Genomic DNA, 20236 nt, shown 5'->3' on the forward strand with positions numbered 1-20236 from the left:
AGGCCGCCAACTTCCGTTTGCTGCTCTTTGCTGGCTCTTGGCTGCCTTTGGCTTTTGCCTCTGGCCTCTAAAGTGGCAATTTGTCTAGTTTTGTAAGCGCCTCTTTTAACGATAATGATGATTGCGCTTTGTTGCGTTTTTATTTCACTGCACGCACACACACACACACACTCGCACACACTCTCAGCGACATGCACTTCTGCTGCGGTCAATCGTCCAAGTCCAAATAACCTGCACACTGTGAGAGTCCATTTCCATTTCCATGGCTTTGAGCTTTGTTTAGCCTCCATTTTGCGGCCACATTTGCTGCCGTTTTGTGTTGTCTTGTTTTGTTTTTTTTTTCAAGCGTTATTTGCTACGAATTTTCCGATTTTCATTCATACAAAAGTCAGTTCATTCAGTTCAGACAACACAGAATAGTCCGAGTGGGTATTCTCTTCTCTTCGTTTTTTTGTATTTTTGTGTGTTTGTTTCTGTTTCTATTTCTATTTCAGTTTCTATTTCTGTTGCCATTTGTGTTTCTGTTTCTGTTTTAGTTTTCCGTCTGTCAACGTCTGCCAGTTTTTGGCTTATGCTTTTTTCGCACTCTTTTGCTGCCGTGTCGTCGCCGTTGTTAATTTTTATGAACGGCTATTTTCGCATTTGCTTTATTGGCCATGTACTCGACCGTCTAGACACTCGGCCTGAGCCACACGGCGAGGATGATGTCTGCTTGTCTGTTGTGCCTCACTCTGTGTGTGTGTGTGTTTTAGTCTGCCTATTGCATTGTTTATTTTTGTTTTGTTTTGTTATGTTTGGTTACGTCTCGCATGTTGTTTTGATGGAATTTTGTTATGTACGGTTATGACCAATTGCTAGTCTGTGCGTATGAGTTATTTTCATTTGGTATTCAGGTAAATAAAGTATACGTTTTACATCAAAATTCGTAAATATTTTGCCACAAACGTGCACAAATAAAATTCAATTGCAATTTGCAGACACATCGATTCAAACAAACAAACATACACTGCGTATGCTTAATGCATGGATTCAATAAATATATTTTATGCTTCTATCTCTCGTTCTCTCTCTCGTTTGCTACAATTCTTGCTGCTGGTCAGTGACAAGACAGCAAGCAGAGTCAGCCAATCTATCGATTTATCTTCGCCTTTGTCAAATAACATCAACTGATTACTTTATCACAAAAGCGTAAAATGAGCACCGAACACACACACACACGTTTACAATATTACGTATACGCAAACATACACACACACATACATACTCGATGTTGAAGGCAACTCCGACGGCATTCACGTGCTGCTCTGTGGCTGTTGCTGCCACATTGAATGACTTTATCGGCTGCTAAACGTCGCTTGGTCATTTGAAGCGCACACGTTTAACCCGCTTTTACGCACACACACACTCACACATACACACATACACAGACTGGCATTTTCCCTAGCGTATATATGTGTGTGTTTGTGCTTGACTATTGGCTGGCGCTTGTCCCTCTAAAAGTTTATTGCTTCATTCTGTTGTGCAATTTAATCGATGTGGATGTCTGTTCGCTCTTCTCTGCCCTTTTCCCCTTTCTCCCTTATTCTGAATCTATCTGGATTTTCTGATTTTAAAGCGCAGCTAATGTTAATCGCTATAATATTGCCAGTTAGAGCTTAATGAGCGTGCACAATTGAAGAGCCTGGACGCTGTGCACAGGGCAAAATGGGAGCTACGCATTTAGTTATGCTCATTGCTGCATTACAGCATGGCGAGAGCAGTTTAAAGTGGTCAGGTCATCTTACCATAATCAGCATTGTTTTTAGTATTCCGGCATTCAAAATGATATTTGGAATTGAAAGTTGTTTTGTAGAATTGTGATACACGGAAATGAAAAGCCATAGTTGAGTGACAGTTTATCTTTGTAACACGTTACAAACAATGAATTGTGATTAAAATGTGGTTGAAGTTGATTAAAGAGGGAACTTATCTTGACTTAAATGATAGAATTGCACTGAAGAAAAATTCTAAAAACAAGATTTTGCTCTTAGTAGCAAAAATTGTTGTCTAAAAAGTTCGCCAAGAACATTAAAATCTTTAGTTCGAAAAACGTCTTGATTTCAAGAACATTTGATATGAGATTCAAGTCTTATAAGAGGGAAAAATATTTTGGTTTTATAATAAGATAAACAATTTTATAATTTATTTTATTGTTTTTTGTTTAAACTTCTTTGTTATTTTAATATTCCATTATTTAATTTCCGAATTAAGTTATTTAGTTGTATGTTTATCACTCTACTTATGAAATACCTATCATCGATTCGCGTAGCATTTTAACCCAGGACTGAAGGCAGCTCGATTATCTGAGCTACGATTTAAGACACTCAAAGCTTGATATAAACATTATGGGAATATCGATAGATTACAGAATTTTATAGCCTAAATCTAGTATTTTTAATCTTACTTTGAGAATTTTTCATTTTTTAGACTACCGTTTTTAGTTTTAAGAATTTGTTCAGAAAGTGTTCTTATTTCGAGAACAAAATTTTGAAGACGAATGTTTTAGACACTGGTTTTCTACTCAGTGTGCTTGCTTCGCCAAGATTGAAAATAGATAGAATAATTATGATAAGATGCCAGAGCTCAGCTGAAATGAAGTCTGAAGTGTTAGATTAGTATCAAATTATTCATGATATTAATCAGAGCTGGCTATTTTTAGCTGATTAAATATAGAAGGGATTGGCTATCATAGCAAACCAAAGAATGGGCTGCCAATCAAAATAGACGGAAACTCTTGTTTGAATCACAGCTAATGGAACTTTGCTTTCTCCTCCTCCTCCGCTCTCTTTCTCCTCCTCTGCCGGTTGAAGTACCTTTATTAGCCGGCACTTTTATGGGGATTTAAATATTTATGCTTTTCATTAAGTTTGTTTGGCAGCGTGTCAATCATCAAACGCCCCAAAAATGTTTAGTTGCTTTCGTTGCTGTTGTTGGAGTTGGCGTTGCTTTTCGGTTTGCTTTAAGCAATTATCTTATAACACAACACGCAATCCGTGGGGTCAATCCGTGCCGATTGTGCCTCATTTTGCGCTACAATGCGCTTTCAAAGTATTTAAGTACCTCAAGCCGTTTACGCCAAGGCGCGCCCAACAACAACAGCAACAACAACAGCAGTAGCAGCAACAACAACAAAAGCAGCAAAAGATTCATCTGTCTGACAAAAGCTTTAACCCCTTTTGCCATTATTGTGCGCCTTTGGATTATGTATTTTGTTTATCTTCAAGCTGAAAGCAACGGGAGTTCCCTGGAGTTGTTGTCTCCTTCGTCCTTGCCGCCAAAATACTCGCACACACACCCACACACATACACACTTCCACTCATCGTGGCTGCGGAAAACCCGTCTGTGCAAAGGCAAAAACGTAATGAAATGCAAAATCGCTTAAGTTCGCTGTGGGCACGCCCACCTCCAAAAGCCGCCCTTGTTGTACTCCACTTCAATGAGTGTGTGTTTGTGTGTGTGTGTGTGTGTGTTGTGAGTATTCCCGGCAGCACCGTTTCCCCCCTTCCCCCGCTCTAACCCTCAGCCTTTGTTGACAGCGTGTTAGTGCAAACTAAATGAATTTCTCCACGGACTGTGGGTTTTTGTTTCGGTTAGTGCGTTTTTATTTGGGATTACGTCTGGCTGGGTGAATGTCAGAATGCCAGAACGCCCGCCATCCTGTCGTCCTGTCGTCCTGCCAGCCATTCTGGCTGCTGCACTCATTTAAGTGTGCTAATGCGAGGCACACACTCACAATTAATACTCGTGTGTATTTGGGTGTGTGTGTGTGTGTGTGTCTTTGGCTGTATTTTGGTGGGTCGCATCAACTTCAACATTATCATCATCGTCTGCCCTCAACAAATTCACATTCACATAATAATCAACCTTACTAACATGCCTGTGTGTGTTTTGTTTGTTAGTTGCTGCCATTTCTACCCTGTTATAAACTGCCAAAAGGTGGCTGGAAAACGCACTCATCTAAAGAGACCTCAAAGTAAATTTAGAGTTCATTTTAATAAATGTAATAAATGCTATTATTGTTAAATATGTTATGTATATCAATTATAATATATTCTTTTCATTTAGTACTAAAATAATTTGCATAGCTCAAGAATTGAAATAAATAAAATATGTAGATAAATAAAATGTAATGTTTGTAGAGATTTGTTGTTGGCTTTGAGCAATAATAAAGAATAATAAATCGAATATAAATTGAATATCTTATGTTGACATATGTACGAGCTGAGAAATAATCGAAATATATTTATTTAGTAGATAAAGCTTAATGGTAGCATAGATTATAAAGTTGTTCAATATATAATTCAATTTTACGTAACTAATTTAGAATTCAATTTATTTTGTCTTATGTTGAAATACGAGCTGAGAAATAATCGAAATATATTTATTTAGTAAATAAAACTTAATGTTAGCACATATTTTAAAGTTGTTCAATATTCAATTCAATTTTACGTAACTAATTTAGAATTCAATGCATTTTGTCTTATGTTGAAATACGAGCATAGAAATAATCGAAATACATTTGTTTAGTAGATAATATAATACTTAATGCGAGCACAGATTTGGAAAAGCTCTTGAGGGCATCTCATCAGGGTTGACTTATTGTTTGGCAAATGCCGAAAGGGTTCCTGAATTCGCATACAGGATGTCATTTAGTCGCTTTACCATACACACTCACACCTTTTGTGCCGTTTTAAGTTGTCCTTCTGTTGTTGTGTCTCCACTGTGCATAATTGAAGACACAGACACTTTGAGCATGTGTGTGTGTTGTGATGTTTTTGTGTGTGCTTCTAACTGAGTTGTTGGACGAGAGTTACAAGTACTATATACAGGGCTTTTCAATGACTTCCGCATAAGTGTTTAATTTCCTGTGTATTAACATGCTTAGCAAACAGAGAAAAACGCAGCAACGAGCCCCACAGGCGGCTATTCAAACGCACCTCTTCCCCTTTCTCCCCTCTCCTCTCTAAGGTAGATGTGGCATTCAACGGTGGGGTTGCAAAAAGGTGCGTGCCACAGCCGGCGGGCGGCATAACGATTTGTGCCAACAAATTTATTTAAAAAGGATTATCAGCAGCTAAGCGCCATGCTGGCACACTTCAAAGGCGGCTACCAAAACATACTCACGTGCCACGCCCAGCGTCTGTCTTCCCCCATTTTTGCACAATCCTCCCCTCCCCCAACCACATTGAAAACATCTACAGCAAGGGGCAGAAAAACAAATGCAAAAATGTAAACATTGATGGCATATGCAAATTTCAATGTCAAATTCAAGCCGCATATGAAAATGTGTATATATATGAAATTTGACATTCAATTTTCCAATGCGAGTGTAGAGTGAGTGTGTGTGTGTAAGTGGGAGTGTGAGTACTTGGTGTGTGTATGTGTGTGTGTGTGTGACAAGTGATACAACTCAATGCTAAGTGGCTTTATTTAGCGGTACTTTGTGCTAGGCTAAGCTATTCCCATTTTAAGCTGTCGCTTTGATGTTGCCCCCTTTTTGGGGGTGAAAGGGACTAGGAAAAGGCATCAGTTGTAGTTATTAAATACACTTCGCTGCAATTATTATTTTACGATTACATTTGACAGCTTAAAACTCACACTCCATTATAACAGGATTTGGGTTTGAGTTCTGAATTTCTATCGAATTATTATGCATTGCCAATGAAACTTATTAAGTTGGCATACTAATTACATTTAAGTACATATGGTAAATAGATATTGATTATTACTTTTAATTTCGTCTTATTCAAAGTTTAAAGTTTATTTTATTTAGTTTTGTGACTACTGCTATTTTCAATTTATTTTTTTCGTTGTTTATATAATATAACAAAAGAGTTTATTAAATGAAACATAATGTATTACATAAAATCTCAATTATACTAAAACAATACCTAAATTATACTAAAATATGATCGCGCTCTTATAATATAAAAGTAATTTGCGTAAATTAAGAATTTCTAAGTATTTCTAGAAAGATTTCTTTATAAGAGAGATATTTATATTTGCATTATGTCCCTATCTGAGTGTTGTTAATTTTTTTAAATATCCAATCACATTTTAGGATTATTGTTTCAGTTATATATTTTTAACGAATTTGTATGCTTCTTTCTATTCGCTATGTAAATTATACTGTTTGCATACTTATTGTGTCTAATTATATGTAGCAAATAGATTTTGTCTAATGATTTTCTTTGATTGTATTTATTTTACAGAAATATATTTAATTCGAATTTGAATAAAAATCATTGCTATCATTCAACGAAATGTAGACTGAATATCAATAAGATATTCAATTTACTTTAATTTCTAATAAACTAACTTATTCAAGAAAGTCAAACTAAGATTTCATACTTTTGTAATATAACAAAATTGTTTATACAAATAATTTATATAAATATGTCTTTCTATCCTGTTTTAAACATATTAATGTCCGCATCTGACTGTTCTTCTTCGAATTTCCAAATGTCCTATCACATTTCCATCTCATTCAAATTAAAAACCAGCAGGAAGGGGTATAGGAAAAATAATAAATGTTTCACTTGAACTTTGCTTTCAAGGCAACCGAATGAAATTTGATTCATTTGATGTTGAATACATTTGCTAGTTAAATGAGTAATTTGATGCGGGTTCTTCGTTTCACGGCCTTAGACTAAGATGACATTCTAGATGGCATTGAATACTCAGTCAGTGGCAGTCGATTATTTGTTATGCCAGCAGACTAATGAACTCCTTGACATTTTCCCGATCAAATTCGAGTGAAAATTAGGAAATTTTCATCAGTTGGCAACGACATTGATCTATTTTTGAGGGGCTAGCTAGTGCGGCGTGAGAAATTCAATTTGCAAGCATGTCCATCAATAGTCCATCAGCAACAGCAGCAGCAGAAGCAGTTTTTCGGCCAACGAAGGAGGCTGAACATAGAGGGTTAGAATTTCAGTTTGGTGTTATTGAATACTTTAAAAGGTTTTTTGAGGGAGTCTGGCAACAACAAAAGTGTCGGGTTGATGTCTATGAATGTCAGAGTTGGCAGCAAAGCAGAAGCTCGTCTCCAGCGAATTTATTTGAAATTTATTTCACTAATTGCTTATATTTCGTTGATTTTCTCCTTCTAGTTGAGGGTGTTCTCTGCTACTGTTAAGTTCAGTTGTATTCTGCTCTGATTGTGTGCATATGCGGAAGTTCACACACGCCTGAACACTTGCAAGGACATGCGTGCTGTCAAACGCAGCAACAACTTGAGCAACATTTCTCTCACACACTTCTTCAAGTCTTCAAACTTGCACAAAATTTCAAATTTCCGGGCGGTTTTACCGCACGTTTAACGTGCCATGACTTGCAAGGAGGATTTAGGAAATTGTCTACGAATGTTCCTGGCACTTTGCATGAGTCCTTTCTCCTTAAACTTGTGCTTGTGTGTGTGTGTATATGGGTGGGTTGAACTATTTAGTGTTTTAGCATTATTAATGCATGATTTCAAGGCGAACACAAATTTTCAATTTGCTCAAAACTTTGCACACATCACAACACATCGGAAGTAGCAAATGGAAAGCCTTAAGATTAGAGCTCATGTTGCATTTAGCATTCACCATTTTGCCATTAGCTGGCCATTTGGCAATCGCCATTAGCTATTAGCAACAATTGCCAACAACACGATAAGCGTTATCGCAGCAGCAGCAACACCCAAAACACTGCATCGCCCACCCACCCCTTCGTAGCCTTGGCATATGCGTTTCCTATGCCGCTGCTTCTGCTCGCTTCCTGTTTTGCCCTCTGGCCTTTTGGCTATGCCGTGCTGTATCTCGCTGTGCGCTGTGTTGTGATGGCTTGTCTGACGTGATAATCCGCAGGAATTAATAACTAAACCATTAACATAAACTAGAGTAAATCCCATGCACACACTGCAGCCAGTCTGCCCTGCCTCTGTCCTCCTCTCTTCCTCTCTCTCCCTTTACTCTTATGCGACCCTTATCAGCGGCACACGCCCGAACAGGCGTTGGAAACCTTGCTTGGTGGGGGTGGGCGTGAGCAAGGGAATGGTGACTTGTCGTTGACTTTCTGCAAACATTGGCAAACAAATAGCAGCCGGCGTTGTCCGTTGCCCCTCTGGGCACGCAATCGTTTGGCGATTGTGCACAGCAGAACGTCTGTTAACGTCGATTTACATACATATATATGTATATCGCTTATTGTGCTGCACTCCTTGTCCTGCTGCTCCTGCTCCTGCTGCTGCTGTTGTTATTTGCGCTTATCAATGATCGCACAGCAGCAATAAATTCTACAAGAAGCCAGCTTACCTTACAGCCAACTGCATGCATATGTTTCTATATACTACATAGCTAGTTGTTATATATAGATTAATGTATATATCTGTATATTGTAGTGAAAATGACATTTGTGCGTGCGAAGACTGAACTGAAATGGCTGCTTGATTAAATGACAGCAAATAAATAATTGATAGTTTTCGAAGCATACTTTTAGGGGCTGTCGCAGACACAATGTCACATTAATTAAAGGCTCTGCGTGTGTGCGGGAGTAGAGTCGAGTAGAGTCGAATAGAGTGCGGCCAATGACATTTAAATATTTAAAATATCTAGTGCGACGCACTGGTGGTTGGCCATTGTCACTGACACTGGCCGTGACTCTCGGGCAGGACTCGCCAGGACACAACAGTCACGTTAATGACAGTGATGAGCGGCGGCGACGGCGGCGGCAACACAAGCAAACAAACACACAAATAGATGCACGCACGTATTGCAGCTGAAAGCTAAGGCAATTGTATGCAAAATGAAACAGCCTTCGACGTGTGCGTGAGGCTTGCACTTGCTAATACTAATACACGGACACATACAGACATGAATACACACACAGAGACACGCACAAGTGTGCAGATTAACAAACACACACCCAGGCAAAACGTCAACAAATGGCGTCTGATTGCATGGAAAGGACAACAACAAAAAATATCCTGCTAGCAGTTTGTCTGCGTGTTTGCTTGTCTACTCCATTCACTCACTCATTCATTCATTCATTCGTTCAGTCATCTGTCCTGCTGCTGCTGCTGCTGCTGCTGCTGTCTATTTCAACTCTCTGTGTGTTTGCATTGCCAGTGCGACGCAGAACATTCAACATTTTGCCGCCATTAAAATCAAATTGCGCTTTCGTGCACGATCCTGCGACCAGCGCGCTGTCGTTTCGCCAATTTCGGCAATTTCAGCATTTTTTTATGATTAATAAAAGCAAATGTAAATATCCAAAAAACGACAGCAAACGAAACGAAATGAAATGAAAGCGAATTCAAGTGAACTGCTGTTGCATTTGCTCTGCGCTCGACCTTCACACGGTGTTCGTCCTGCAGCAGCAGAGCAGAGCAGCAGTTGAGCAGAGCAGAAGGGTGGCTCAGTTTAGTGAGGTAGTAAGGTGGGTAGCAACCACCCGATGAATCTACCTAGCGACCCTTCCACTACACAGCACTTTCGTTTAATTTCTATTAGCGCTGCCGCGTCGCGTTGTCATTGCTGTGGCACGCGGCGCAGGTTACTGAGGTTACCATCGCCAGGCAGCGAGGAAGCAGCGTGCATGAGGGTGTCTAACTTCGGGTTGGGGGAGGGAGTGGGAGTGGGAGAGGGAAAGGGGCAAACAGACAGGTCCTGCCTGCCTGCGATGATTGTTTGTATTTCTCATGGCACTCGATGTCAGTCAAATTCATTGCCATTTGCACATTGCGTCTGGCTTGCTGAACTCACCAAAAATTGTTTAGCTTCCCAAAAAACGTTGTAGGCATTTTGCGACACTAACGAGTTTTGCAACCAGGCAAAAGATCATCAAGAAATGTCAGCTTATTGATCAAGTCTCAGGAGAATAAATATTGATTGCAGTTGCTGTAACATCGAAGTAATGATAATTACTAGATTTCAAATGCAATATTTCCTATACTGCTAATAATTTTTCTTAAAAATTACATTTTATGAAATTTACGACAAAATTTTTCAATATTGAATTATCAGGTGTAAAGCTTAGATGTAAACGCGAAAGAATTTTATGTCCATCAGTTAGATTGGATGTAGATTTTGGAATTTTATAATAACTATATATTCACTTATTTATCAAATATTAATCCAAATTTACAATCCCTGCAAAATGTTTTATTGTTGATTTAAATTTATTATTGGTATATTTCTACATTTGAATTATATATACACAAAAATAAATAGCGTACGAAAAAGTTCTTAAATCATGACGAAAATATGTCAAAGCCTAGGACCTAGAAGATAAATTCTTAAATCAAGATCCACATTCTGAAATAATTCTAGATTGGCCATTCTTGAAGTTCGAGAATAAATTCTTATTTGCAACAAAAAATCTCAAATCAAGATCACTAGTTGTTAAGTTTAGATTACTTTAAGTAAATATAAAACTATTCTTCTTGTATGTTATCATTTTTAATACATATTATATTTATAGCACCAATTATTTATATTTGGTCAAAACAAATTAAGATCTGTGAAAATTCTTAATAATTTGTTAAATTCAAATATGCTTTGATTGAGCTACGAAATTATCTGTTTTTTTTTTTCAATTGATATACAGGGTAGCTAGTTATTATTAGTTATACATTTTTCTATTCGAAAACAATGGTTTCAATTGTTAGCTCTTTTCCTAATAATTTTATGTTCTAAATATGTTTTAATTAAGATACAAAATGAACTCTGCTTGGTATCATAAAGATAACCATTTCAATTCGTTATTGGCTCGTTATCACAGTCACAGCTGAAAGTATGCAACGGATTTGTACGTTTACCTGTTTAAACCCTTTGATTGCCGTGCTGCAGCGCATTTGAGAGCCATGTCAGCCGGTGCCGCCTGCGGTGCTCAGTTGCCACTCATTCCGAGCTGTTTGTTGTTTGTTTTACAACGTTTTTAGCTTGTTTGCAAGGATTAGGTAAGGAACACAAACACAACAACCCAGCAGCGACGTCCGATGAACGACGAACAACCAAATGCAAACTCACAACAACGAAAAAAACAAGTAACACAGGCATTCGACTTGTCCTGGAGGGCAACCTGCAGCGTTTGGCGTTGCCAACATTAAATGCATCGAATTACGTTTTCTATTAACCAGAGCTGCAAGGATACACAGCAGAGATGCGGGTGAGCTTGAGCCGGTCTGCTGACTTTGACGGGACCCGGAGCAGAAGCAGGAGCCAGAGCAGCAGCAGGAGTTAGCCAGGAGTTTAGTGAACGCCCGTCGCGCTGCTTCGCTGCGGGTCGCTGGCTACTTTGTGGCTGTGTGTTGTGTGTGGGTGTGTGTTGTTGTGGGTGTGCCCCCCAGTAAATGTTGCTCGTTTGTTTTACAATTCATTTTTTAACGCTTTTTCGCTGTGATTCCTTCGCTTGGCCTGTCGTCGTCGTCGACGTTCTCTGTTTTGTCGCTGCAGTTGCTGCTGACATTGTTGTGCGGCGCCTTGAAAACAGCATTGCGCCCATCGCTCTTTGGCTCCTGGCAATAGTTGTTCTGGCTTTGGTCGTGGCCATGGCCGTGTTCCTGTTCCTGTCCCAGCTTTTGGTTGCCGCCTCCGTTGCGCCTCCTTGATTGCATAAGTTTTTGTTGCGCTTTGCGCCAAGAAGCCGCCGGCTGCCGCTGGCTGCACGCGGTCTACTCCAGCAACGTCCTGTTTTGTTTGCCTGTGTTAAAGTTATGAAAAGTTTTGTCCTTCTTTTTGTGCCCGCTGCTGCTCGGTTGCCTGCGTTGTATTTGCCGGCTCTTTAAGCGCACATTAATCAAAGTCGTTCTTATGTTTTTTTTTTGCTTTGCTTAAAAAGTCTTTTCGTTTTAGTCAAAACTTTGAGGGCATTTATAAGGCAATTGTTGAGCTTGTTTTTGTATGTGGTTCAGCGCACACGGCAGGTGCGGGTTTCTGTGGCATTTGGTGGATTCAAGTTGGCCTCAAATATGCTGGTTTTCAATACTGCCTTTGATCGGGCATGGGCATGGGCATATTAAAGCCATATGCCTTTGAATGTCGCACAAAGTAGCCGCAAATTGTCTTGGCTGGCTGGCAAACAACGCAAACACACGCATACTTGGGCAATGCAAGAAACTTGAGCCCAAATGCAGAACGCCAAATGCCCAAAAACTTTGCGAACTTGCGGTCAGCCGACCAGACAGTTTGTTGCCGCTGCTGCTGCCGCTGGTGCTGCTGTCTTTGCTGCTTTGACTGCTGGCCTCTGGCTCTGATCAGCATTCCTTAGTCAAGTCCAAGCGCGCCATAAATAGCAAAAGTATGCTCAAACTTATTCGACTGTCTGAAGCATATTACACTGGCAAAATTCAAATTCTAAATAAACAAACAGTAAAAAAAACTTGTAACTTCCATAATCTAATGTTGTTTATGTAATATTGTGCTACATAACTTAGCTTTGCTGTAAATGAAACTAAAATGCACGTTTTATTGTTATGACTTGTTGGCTCTAAAAGTACTTTGAACTCTTTATGAAGAGTAGAAAGAATTTAAAGTCATTTATATTTAATTTTTTTAAGTTATTAATAAGTAAATTATTTAATTGATAAGACTACTTATTTAAAACTATTCTTTTTAAAGGGATGTAGGAATTGAAATCAAAACATATAATGTCAAGAACGTTTAAATCAGTAAGTTTATGAATTGGAAAAGGAACTAAGAAATATTTTTGAATATTTTAAATGGCTATGCCCATACTTAGTGTTATATTTAATAGTTATCTAAGGGCTGTTTAAGTATATTAATGAAATTGGCAAGGAATCAATAAATATTCTTAAATATTTTGTAATTTTTAATTATTGTTAGTTTTAGCTAATTTTATATTTAATATTTTATCTATTAGTTATTTAAGAGTTTAAAGAATTGAAAATCAAATCCCACTTTTTATTAATTTACTAGTAAATTAACAAAAGACCACTGAAAATTTCGGAATATTTTGTAATATTTACAAATTGTGAATTTAGTTCATTTAATATTTTGTATTTTATCTTTTAGTATTTTAATATCTGAACAAAATCAGTAAATGTAAATTTTTAATTTCAACAATTTGAAAAGTAACATTTCTGCCAGTGTAGTTTCCTCTCACACACACAGAAGCCGCCTCACACCGACAGCGTATAGTGTTTAATTGTCTTTGTGTGCTTGACTGTCTGCCCTGAAGCCTATGCCGTCTGCGTGACTGTCTGAGTGACTTATGTCTGGCCTTAAGAGAACTTTTTGCAGCCTACAACAATTGCAGCATTGAAATTGAGCTGAAAATGTGCTCCATAAGGCAACACGCGATGCCACAAAGCAGCAGGAAGAAGAAAAAAAGAGTCTGGGCACACACACCGACACACACACACACACATACAAACATTTACTGCAATTACAAGCATATGCATAAATAATAATGCACGAAAATGCTTTAAGTGCAGCTGTGTCTGTGCCCGTGTCTGTGTCTGACTTTGAGACACAGACTGGGCCTGAGTCTGAGGCTGAGTCTGAGTTTTGTTAGGCCAACTTGGCTTGTTCCTGTCTCTGCCAGCGACCTTCTACCAGTGTCCTGTCTGAGCTGTCTGTTAGCTGCAATGGCAACAGTCTCGTCTCGTTGCGTTTCGTTTCGTTTCGTTCTCGTCTGCTCTCCAAGCTTAAAGCGGCTGCATTTCAATTGCCGTGGCGTGGGTGGAGAACTTGGCTGGCTTTGTGTGCACTTCAGTTTGAATGAGTCTGCAGTTACCCTTGAAAATGTGTGCGTTATTATTGTTGTTGTTGTTGCATAGCGTTGCACGTTGCACGCTGCACGTTGCAAGCTGTAAATGAGTTCAATACACTTGGCCGAGCTTGGTAAACATAAACAAAACTGGGAAATATACAGGGATATTTTATACGATGACTTCCTCTCGCTCTCTCTTTCTCACAATGCGCATGCGCATCATTTGCATCACTTATTAACTCTCTCTTCTCTCCTTTCCGTACGCTCTCTCTTTACAGGTGTCTGGCAGAGCCGAACAGTGAACAGTTGAACAGCCGAGCGCACTTCGGCTTCGTGCTGTGTGTTTATTTAACACACTTCCTCGTGTCCTCAGCAGTCAGTTCGTATCCGCATCTCGTGCCGTGCGCTCCGTTCGTTGTCGTTGTCACCCACCACAAACACACCAACAAAACACGCACTCTGAAGTTGCAATCGCCAAGTTGTCAGTTGTGTCGGCAGACAGAAAAACGTTATCGCGTCAAATCGCGTGCGACAATGTGAGAAGCAGTTCGATTCAGTTCGATCAGTATTAATCCTTGGCTCAATGGTAACCGCCGTGCTCAAATCGTCGCATTCCTTTTGTTGTTGGCAACGTTGAATATTACATTTTTGAAAAAAAAAGAAAGTAGAATAGAAAAAGAAAACGAAGCGAGTGTTATTAGTGCTCTGCTCGTTATTGTTGTTGTGAGTGCTGTGTGTGTGTGTGTGTGTTTTGTTTTTAGCTATCGCCCAGGACCACCGAACCACTGACATGGTCTCGATGGCCAAGTTGGGGCATAGCCTGCTTGGCGCTATCGCCTGGCTTCTGTTGCTGCTCGGCGCGCAAATAATTTATGTGGATTATGCTCGGGCGGATTATGAGAACACTTGGAATTTATATTACGAGCCACCTTGTTGCACGGGCGCAGCATCTGTTGGCCATCACTTGCGGCATCACAAAGGTAAGTTGCAAGTTCCTTTTTCTGTTTTCTTATTTATTTTATAGCAAGTTAGTTGCTGCTCCAACTTTGCATATTTCATGGTGTAATTTCAGTTTTAAGTAAGTGCATTCCTCCACTTGGCAGCTCAGCTGCGCTAGGCAAGTGAATTTGTGTATAGATTTATCAACTTGTACATTTCTTTTTTATGCTTGTTTTTTTTTTTTTTTTTTTTTTTTGGGAGGCCGCACGTATTTCACGCAATCTGGCTAAACTAAATGCGTGTTGGAACGCCTACCCAAAAAAAAAGTAAAAGAAAAAGAATGAAAAGAAATCGTTGAACAGCTTAGTTGGCAGCACAATAGGGGAAACCAAAACCAAAGTCGAAGCCAAAGCCAAAGCCAAACGCAAGCAAATCGAAGCTTGGCAAATAAGTCAACAGCTTAGGGCTTACACAGCCGCGAATGGCCAGAAGTTGGCCGGGATAGAAGACGCTTAGCCCATTTTTGTACATATGCACGACAGAGATTCGCCCTTTTTTGGCTAAGGAATAATTTGCACTTTAAGCCGATTTGCTTTTGTTGCCGCAGTCGAAGTCGCAGTCGCTGCTTGCCATTGATTTGCCATTTCGTTTCATTTCCGCACTCGGCACTTGGCGTCCTTCTCCAAGCTTGTTTGTTATCCTTTCGCTGCGGCCATTTGGCACCCGATACTCTCCAACTGGATTCACATTGCTTTTGTTGTTGTTCTGCTGCTCATTGTTTTATTTCCTTGGCAAGACGTTGAACGACGACGACGAGTTCAACTTATAGACTCATTCGCTCATTCGCGCCCAGCAGCCTGTGCTTCCTGCTCGCTCTTTTCTCTCGCTCTCTCTTCGAGCGAAATTAAAAAGTTTTGCTTTTTTGCCCAACATTTCTTTTATGCCATTGTTGTTCTTCTTCTTCTACTTTCTTTTTTTGCTTTTGTTTGGTTTAATTGCTGGCTGCTGCTGCTGCTGCTGTTACTGACCAGTTGGCCGTCTGGCATTTCCGGCACTTGAGCTGCCTTTGCTCAGCTTTTTGTTGTTTGCTATTAGTGTTTAATTAGTTTTCAAGTGGTATTTTTATGGACTTAAAGCAGGCTTATGCCTGTGCAGATTTGTGGAGCGATTGCCCATGGTGCTAATCGTGCTTGACTCCGTTCATTAGTGGCACACATTCTCGTAAATAAGTTTGCTTAATAATTTAAAACCATTTGGCTAAATCAAACATGTGAATTACGCACGAGTGCATCAAAAATGCAGCTCACATTAAGTAATCCGCTTTAATTTGCTCACACTTGACACGCCTCCTTAACTACGCACACACACACACAGAGATTTCCGTATGCTCATCCGCTCATACAGTGCAAGGCAGAAGTTTGCAGTCAGCTGCCGAAAGACAGCAACTGCTGCTGTAAATGAACTAAGCGATGCAACAGCAGCAGCAGCAGCAGTAAATGAAAAGTTGTGAACAAAAGTTTTAATTTTTATGTTAACACTCGTGTGGAATTATGACATTTGCATCGGACTCTGCTCCCCACACAACATTCCCGTTATCCCAATCGCCCTCATTTCTCTTAAAACACAATTACAACCACACTGGGATGCCCAGAGCTGAAATAAGCATCATCTAGTTCATGTTCAATTTTGCTGTTTTGCAATTCAAATTATTCACGATTTAATTCGTTTTTCTATTTTTAACTTACTTATCGATATTTGTTTCTTTTTTTGCTAAAGCTTTTTCATTTTGTTTAGCTTGAGAAACAATGAAAACAAATTAGAAAGCTGCAGTGCAGTTTGCTCGGCTGCGAAATACCTGTTACCCATTTTCTATAAAACCATTTACTTAAATTATGATATCTTATGATATCTTAAAAATACCGAAACCTATATTTGATTTATTGATACAGTACAACATTCAAGATATACCAAACATTACAAAACATTACCAGACTTTCAACTAAAGCAACTAAATTCCCATTTCAGTAGTTGTTTTTTACCATGCCAAAGTTTTTCTTGAATAAGTTCTACAATTTATATTTTATCATTTCCTGCACACACAAATATATAATACCCTTCAACTTTATGCGTAGCTGGTATAAAAAGAATGAAAACATAAATAAAGATTGAGAATATTTAAACAATTATTTTTGACAAAGCAAAACATGCATTTCCACATTTTATTATTTATATTGTGACAATTTTAGTTTAAATTTCAATTGCTGGCTATCAAATAACGAATGAATATTTCAATCAACATAATGAAGATTTATATTTTTATTACCAAATAAATATAACATGAAATTGGTAATTGAATTAAACAAAATTTGAAAGTATAAATTCTTTCATATAAATTACAATTAAATCTACAATCAGATATTAAGAAAATTAAATCAATTTATTTCTTTGTTGTGATTAACTAAGATAATTGTTATTGTTATTAAAATAAAATATAAAATACTATTTTAAAAATATTTATAAAAATTGTTCTATCTAGAAATTAAATTTATAATTTAATCTGCAAACATTATTTATTTATTTATGAAAGTAGACAAAAATTTATAAAAAATCTTAGCCTACTAGGAGAAGAGCCATGACAACTTAGGTCTTCGGCTAATCTGCAAACATATTAAGAACCATTTTCTTAATATGTTTGCAGATTTTAAATATAGTTTAAAGTTTAGTGAAGAAAATGAAAATGTTTCTTGCATAGTTGGCATTTTGATAAGTGTAAACAGTTTTGCCTTTGCATAGTTGAGGTAAAGGTCTAACAGGAAACCGCAGCCATTTGAACAATTAATGCAATCAAATCAAAGACAAAGCGCAATTGTTTTAGGTCGGATTTGTGGACGCGTCGTGTGGTTAAAGACGACGACGAAGAGTCCGGTTTTTGTGTTTTTGCCGACAGCAGCGGGATAGAGGCGATGACCCTTTTCCTTTTTGCTTAGTGCGGACATAAAACAAACGGCAAGTACAAATTTTAAGCACCAAAGTTGCGAGAGCAAAAGTAAAAACGAAACTTAATAAAGGTATGCAGCGAATGGCTAAAGTAAGCAACAAAAAAAAAAAAAAAAGGAAAAGTAGAATACACAAAAAATAACAGCAAGAGCAACAACAACAGCAAAAAGTAGCATATCAGATGTTTGCGTTGTTAATTAAAGAAAAACAAGCAAAAGTTTAATGGCGAATATTAGCGAGAACCCGCCAAGCACTTCTTTCCCCCCGGTCCCCGTTCCCGTCTCCTCGTCACTTCGTGGCTAGCCGGAAAACCAAATGCCAGTCTAAACTTGCGGCCGTTGCGTAAATAGAAACACAGACTGAAAGAATACGCTTGGCCAAAAAAAAAAGGGTGTAAAAATACACAAAAAACTTGCTACTTGCTTTTTGGTCCTCATTTCGTGCACGCACGCAAGCCCAAAAACAAAAAAAAGGGAAAAATGAAAACTGCGCACAAATGTTTTCCTTGTAAAACTTAAAGAATTTGGGGCATTTAGCGCTGCCCACTTTACAAAAGCAGAGCCCGAAAAACTTTTGTTCGCCAACCAACGGCAAAACTTTGGCGCCAGGTAAGTATGTGGGTTGTGTTGCCTCTGACTCTGACGCTGACTCTGGCTTGTGTCGAGTGAATGGCTCTGGGTAATTTAGTCCGTTCAGCACGCCTCTCGGTCTCAGCAATTAAGCAACAATTTTGCAGCTGTAATCGCCAGCGCAAATAGCTGGCAAGACAAGTGAAAGACCAGCAACATCTGCAGGTATAGAAACTCTTGAGGCTGCATTACATAAATCCATCAGAAAATTTACACAATTCAATTTGAGGCCGCCCACAAGGATTCAACGTCACAAGCTGTGGACGTCTTCTTATATATCAGAGCATCAATTATTAAGGTATAATAAAGTTGATGTGCGGAAAAACAATTTGAAGGCAAAGCCAAAGCCAAAGCCGAAACCAAAATGCCTAAACACATACGATACAAAACGATGCTCGTAAATTCGTAGGAGCAGCAGCAGCAGCAACAACAAAAGCCACAACGACAAATAATCTTGAGTCAGGTATTTGTTGATGTATACAAACACACACAGACACACACAAAACTCCGCATACACACACAATCGCGCGCATTGATTGTTCGTTGCTACGTATACGCAATTTACGTCTGCGCCTTAAAGTAGGCAACGTAAATTTAACAAAAGCTGACAAATTGTCACACCACGCACATAAAATCAATACTCCCTTCCGCCTTCCGAGGAGCTTCTAAGCTGTAAGCGATTGCTGGCGGCCTGTTGCTCATTTTACGAGATTTGTGCTAAAAATAAAACACGACCATTTGCCCGGAATTCTTATCGCAACTCTAAGCTCTAAGCCGTTTTGCTTGGCATCTCGTGTTACAGCTGCCGCTTGCTTGCTTGTTAGCGCAGTTTTGCGTACAAAATGTGTCGCCAAATTTTCGCCTAAGCTATAATTTACAACGCTGTGTTGACCCAAATTCCCATGTTCTTCGCATCCGTATTCTGTTTTCTGCCTTGGCTAAACAACTTCATTAGATGCAGGCTCTGGATATAGATGTGAATGTAGTTGCAACTGTCGCTGTTGCAAATGTTGCTTTTGCTGTTGCAGCTGCAGCTGCTTTTGCACTTAGCGCCAAGTGGCGGCAATGCCATAATTCAAGTTATGTGTAACGTAACAGTCGAAAGCCACAAGTACAAATGCTTGTCTTATGCCTCTACACACTCAAACATTTTGCTGGCCACAAAATGTAATATATCTTCGTACTACACACAGACACACACGCTTCGATATGCTGCTTAGCATCACATGTGGCATACATTTCGGTGCACCACACACACAAGAGAAACCTCTCAGAGTGAGAGAGAGAGCGGCATTGGCAAAGGCAAGGCACAGAAGAGTTGTGTGGTGGACCTAAACAAAAGCTGACTGAGTTGAAGAGTTGTTTGTGTGCTGTATGCTGTGAATTGACACCTACTTACAGAACGACACTGAGGACACACTCAGCGGGATTCTTGTAGCTCACTTACACCGAGACAGGGGCTTTGAAAGGCAGCTACAGTTAATGACTGCAAATTAATTAAAGCAAATATTCCCTTTTTACTATGAAAGTTTTGTGCTTGGGTTTGTGGAATTCGTTCTTTCTTCTTTATGGACTTTCGCAGACTTTGCGAGTTTTGCCGACCAAAACCTATTAAAAATAATAAAATGTAATGTGCATTTATTTAATTAATTTAAAACACATGTCGCTTGATTTAATTAACTGTACACGGCCTGCCATTGCGGCCACTGGGCCATCAGCTTGTTCTGACACACGAATGCCGCCAGCAGCAACAGCAACAACAGAAGCAAGAGCAACAACAGAAGCGACAGCAACACGACAATGCTTCTCCATGTTGTCGTTGTTGTTGTTGTTGTTGATGTAGTTGATGTTTAAACACATTGTGTGCTTTTAATTAAACGCTCAGCGCAGCGCACACAGTTTATCAATGTGAAGTTAA

General features: G+C 39.0%; 1 protein-coding gene across 3 annotated transcripts in view; it reads left to right on the plus strand.

Moving 5' to 3' along the window:
* Positions 1-20236, plus strand: part of LOC117567334 (semaphorin-2A) — a 59527-nt gene that overhangs the window by 4195 nt on the left and 35096 nt on the right. For all 3 annotated transcript variants that reach the window (XR_004572052.2, XM_052004357.1, XM_034247253.2), the window contains exon 2: positions 14032-14733. Coding sequence is in view for 2 of the 3 variants with exons in the window: in XM_052004357.1 (XP_051860317.1) it covers positions 14544-14733 (190 nt within the window). In the remaining variant the exon portion in view is untranslated. The remainder of the gene's footprint in view (positions 1-14031; positions 14734-20236) is intronic.

This window comes from Drosophila albomicans, chromosome 3 (assembly GCF_009650485.2).
Source record: "Drosophila albomicans strain 15112-1751.03 chromosome 3, ASM965048v2, whole genome shotgun sequence".
NCBI classification, from domain to species: Eukaryota; Metazoa; Arthropoda; class Insecta; order Diptera; family Drosophilidae; genus Drosophila; species Drosophila albomicans.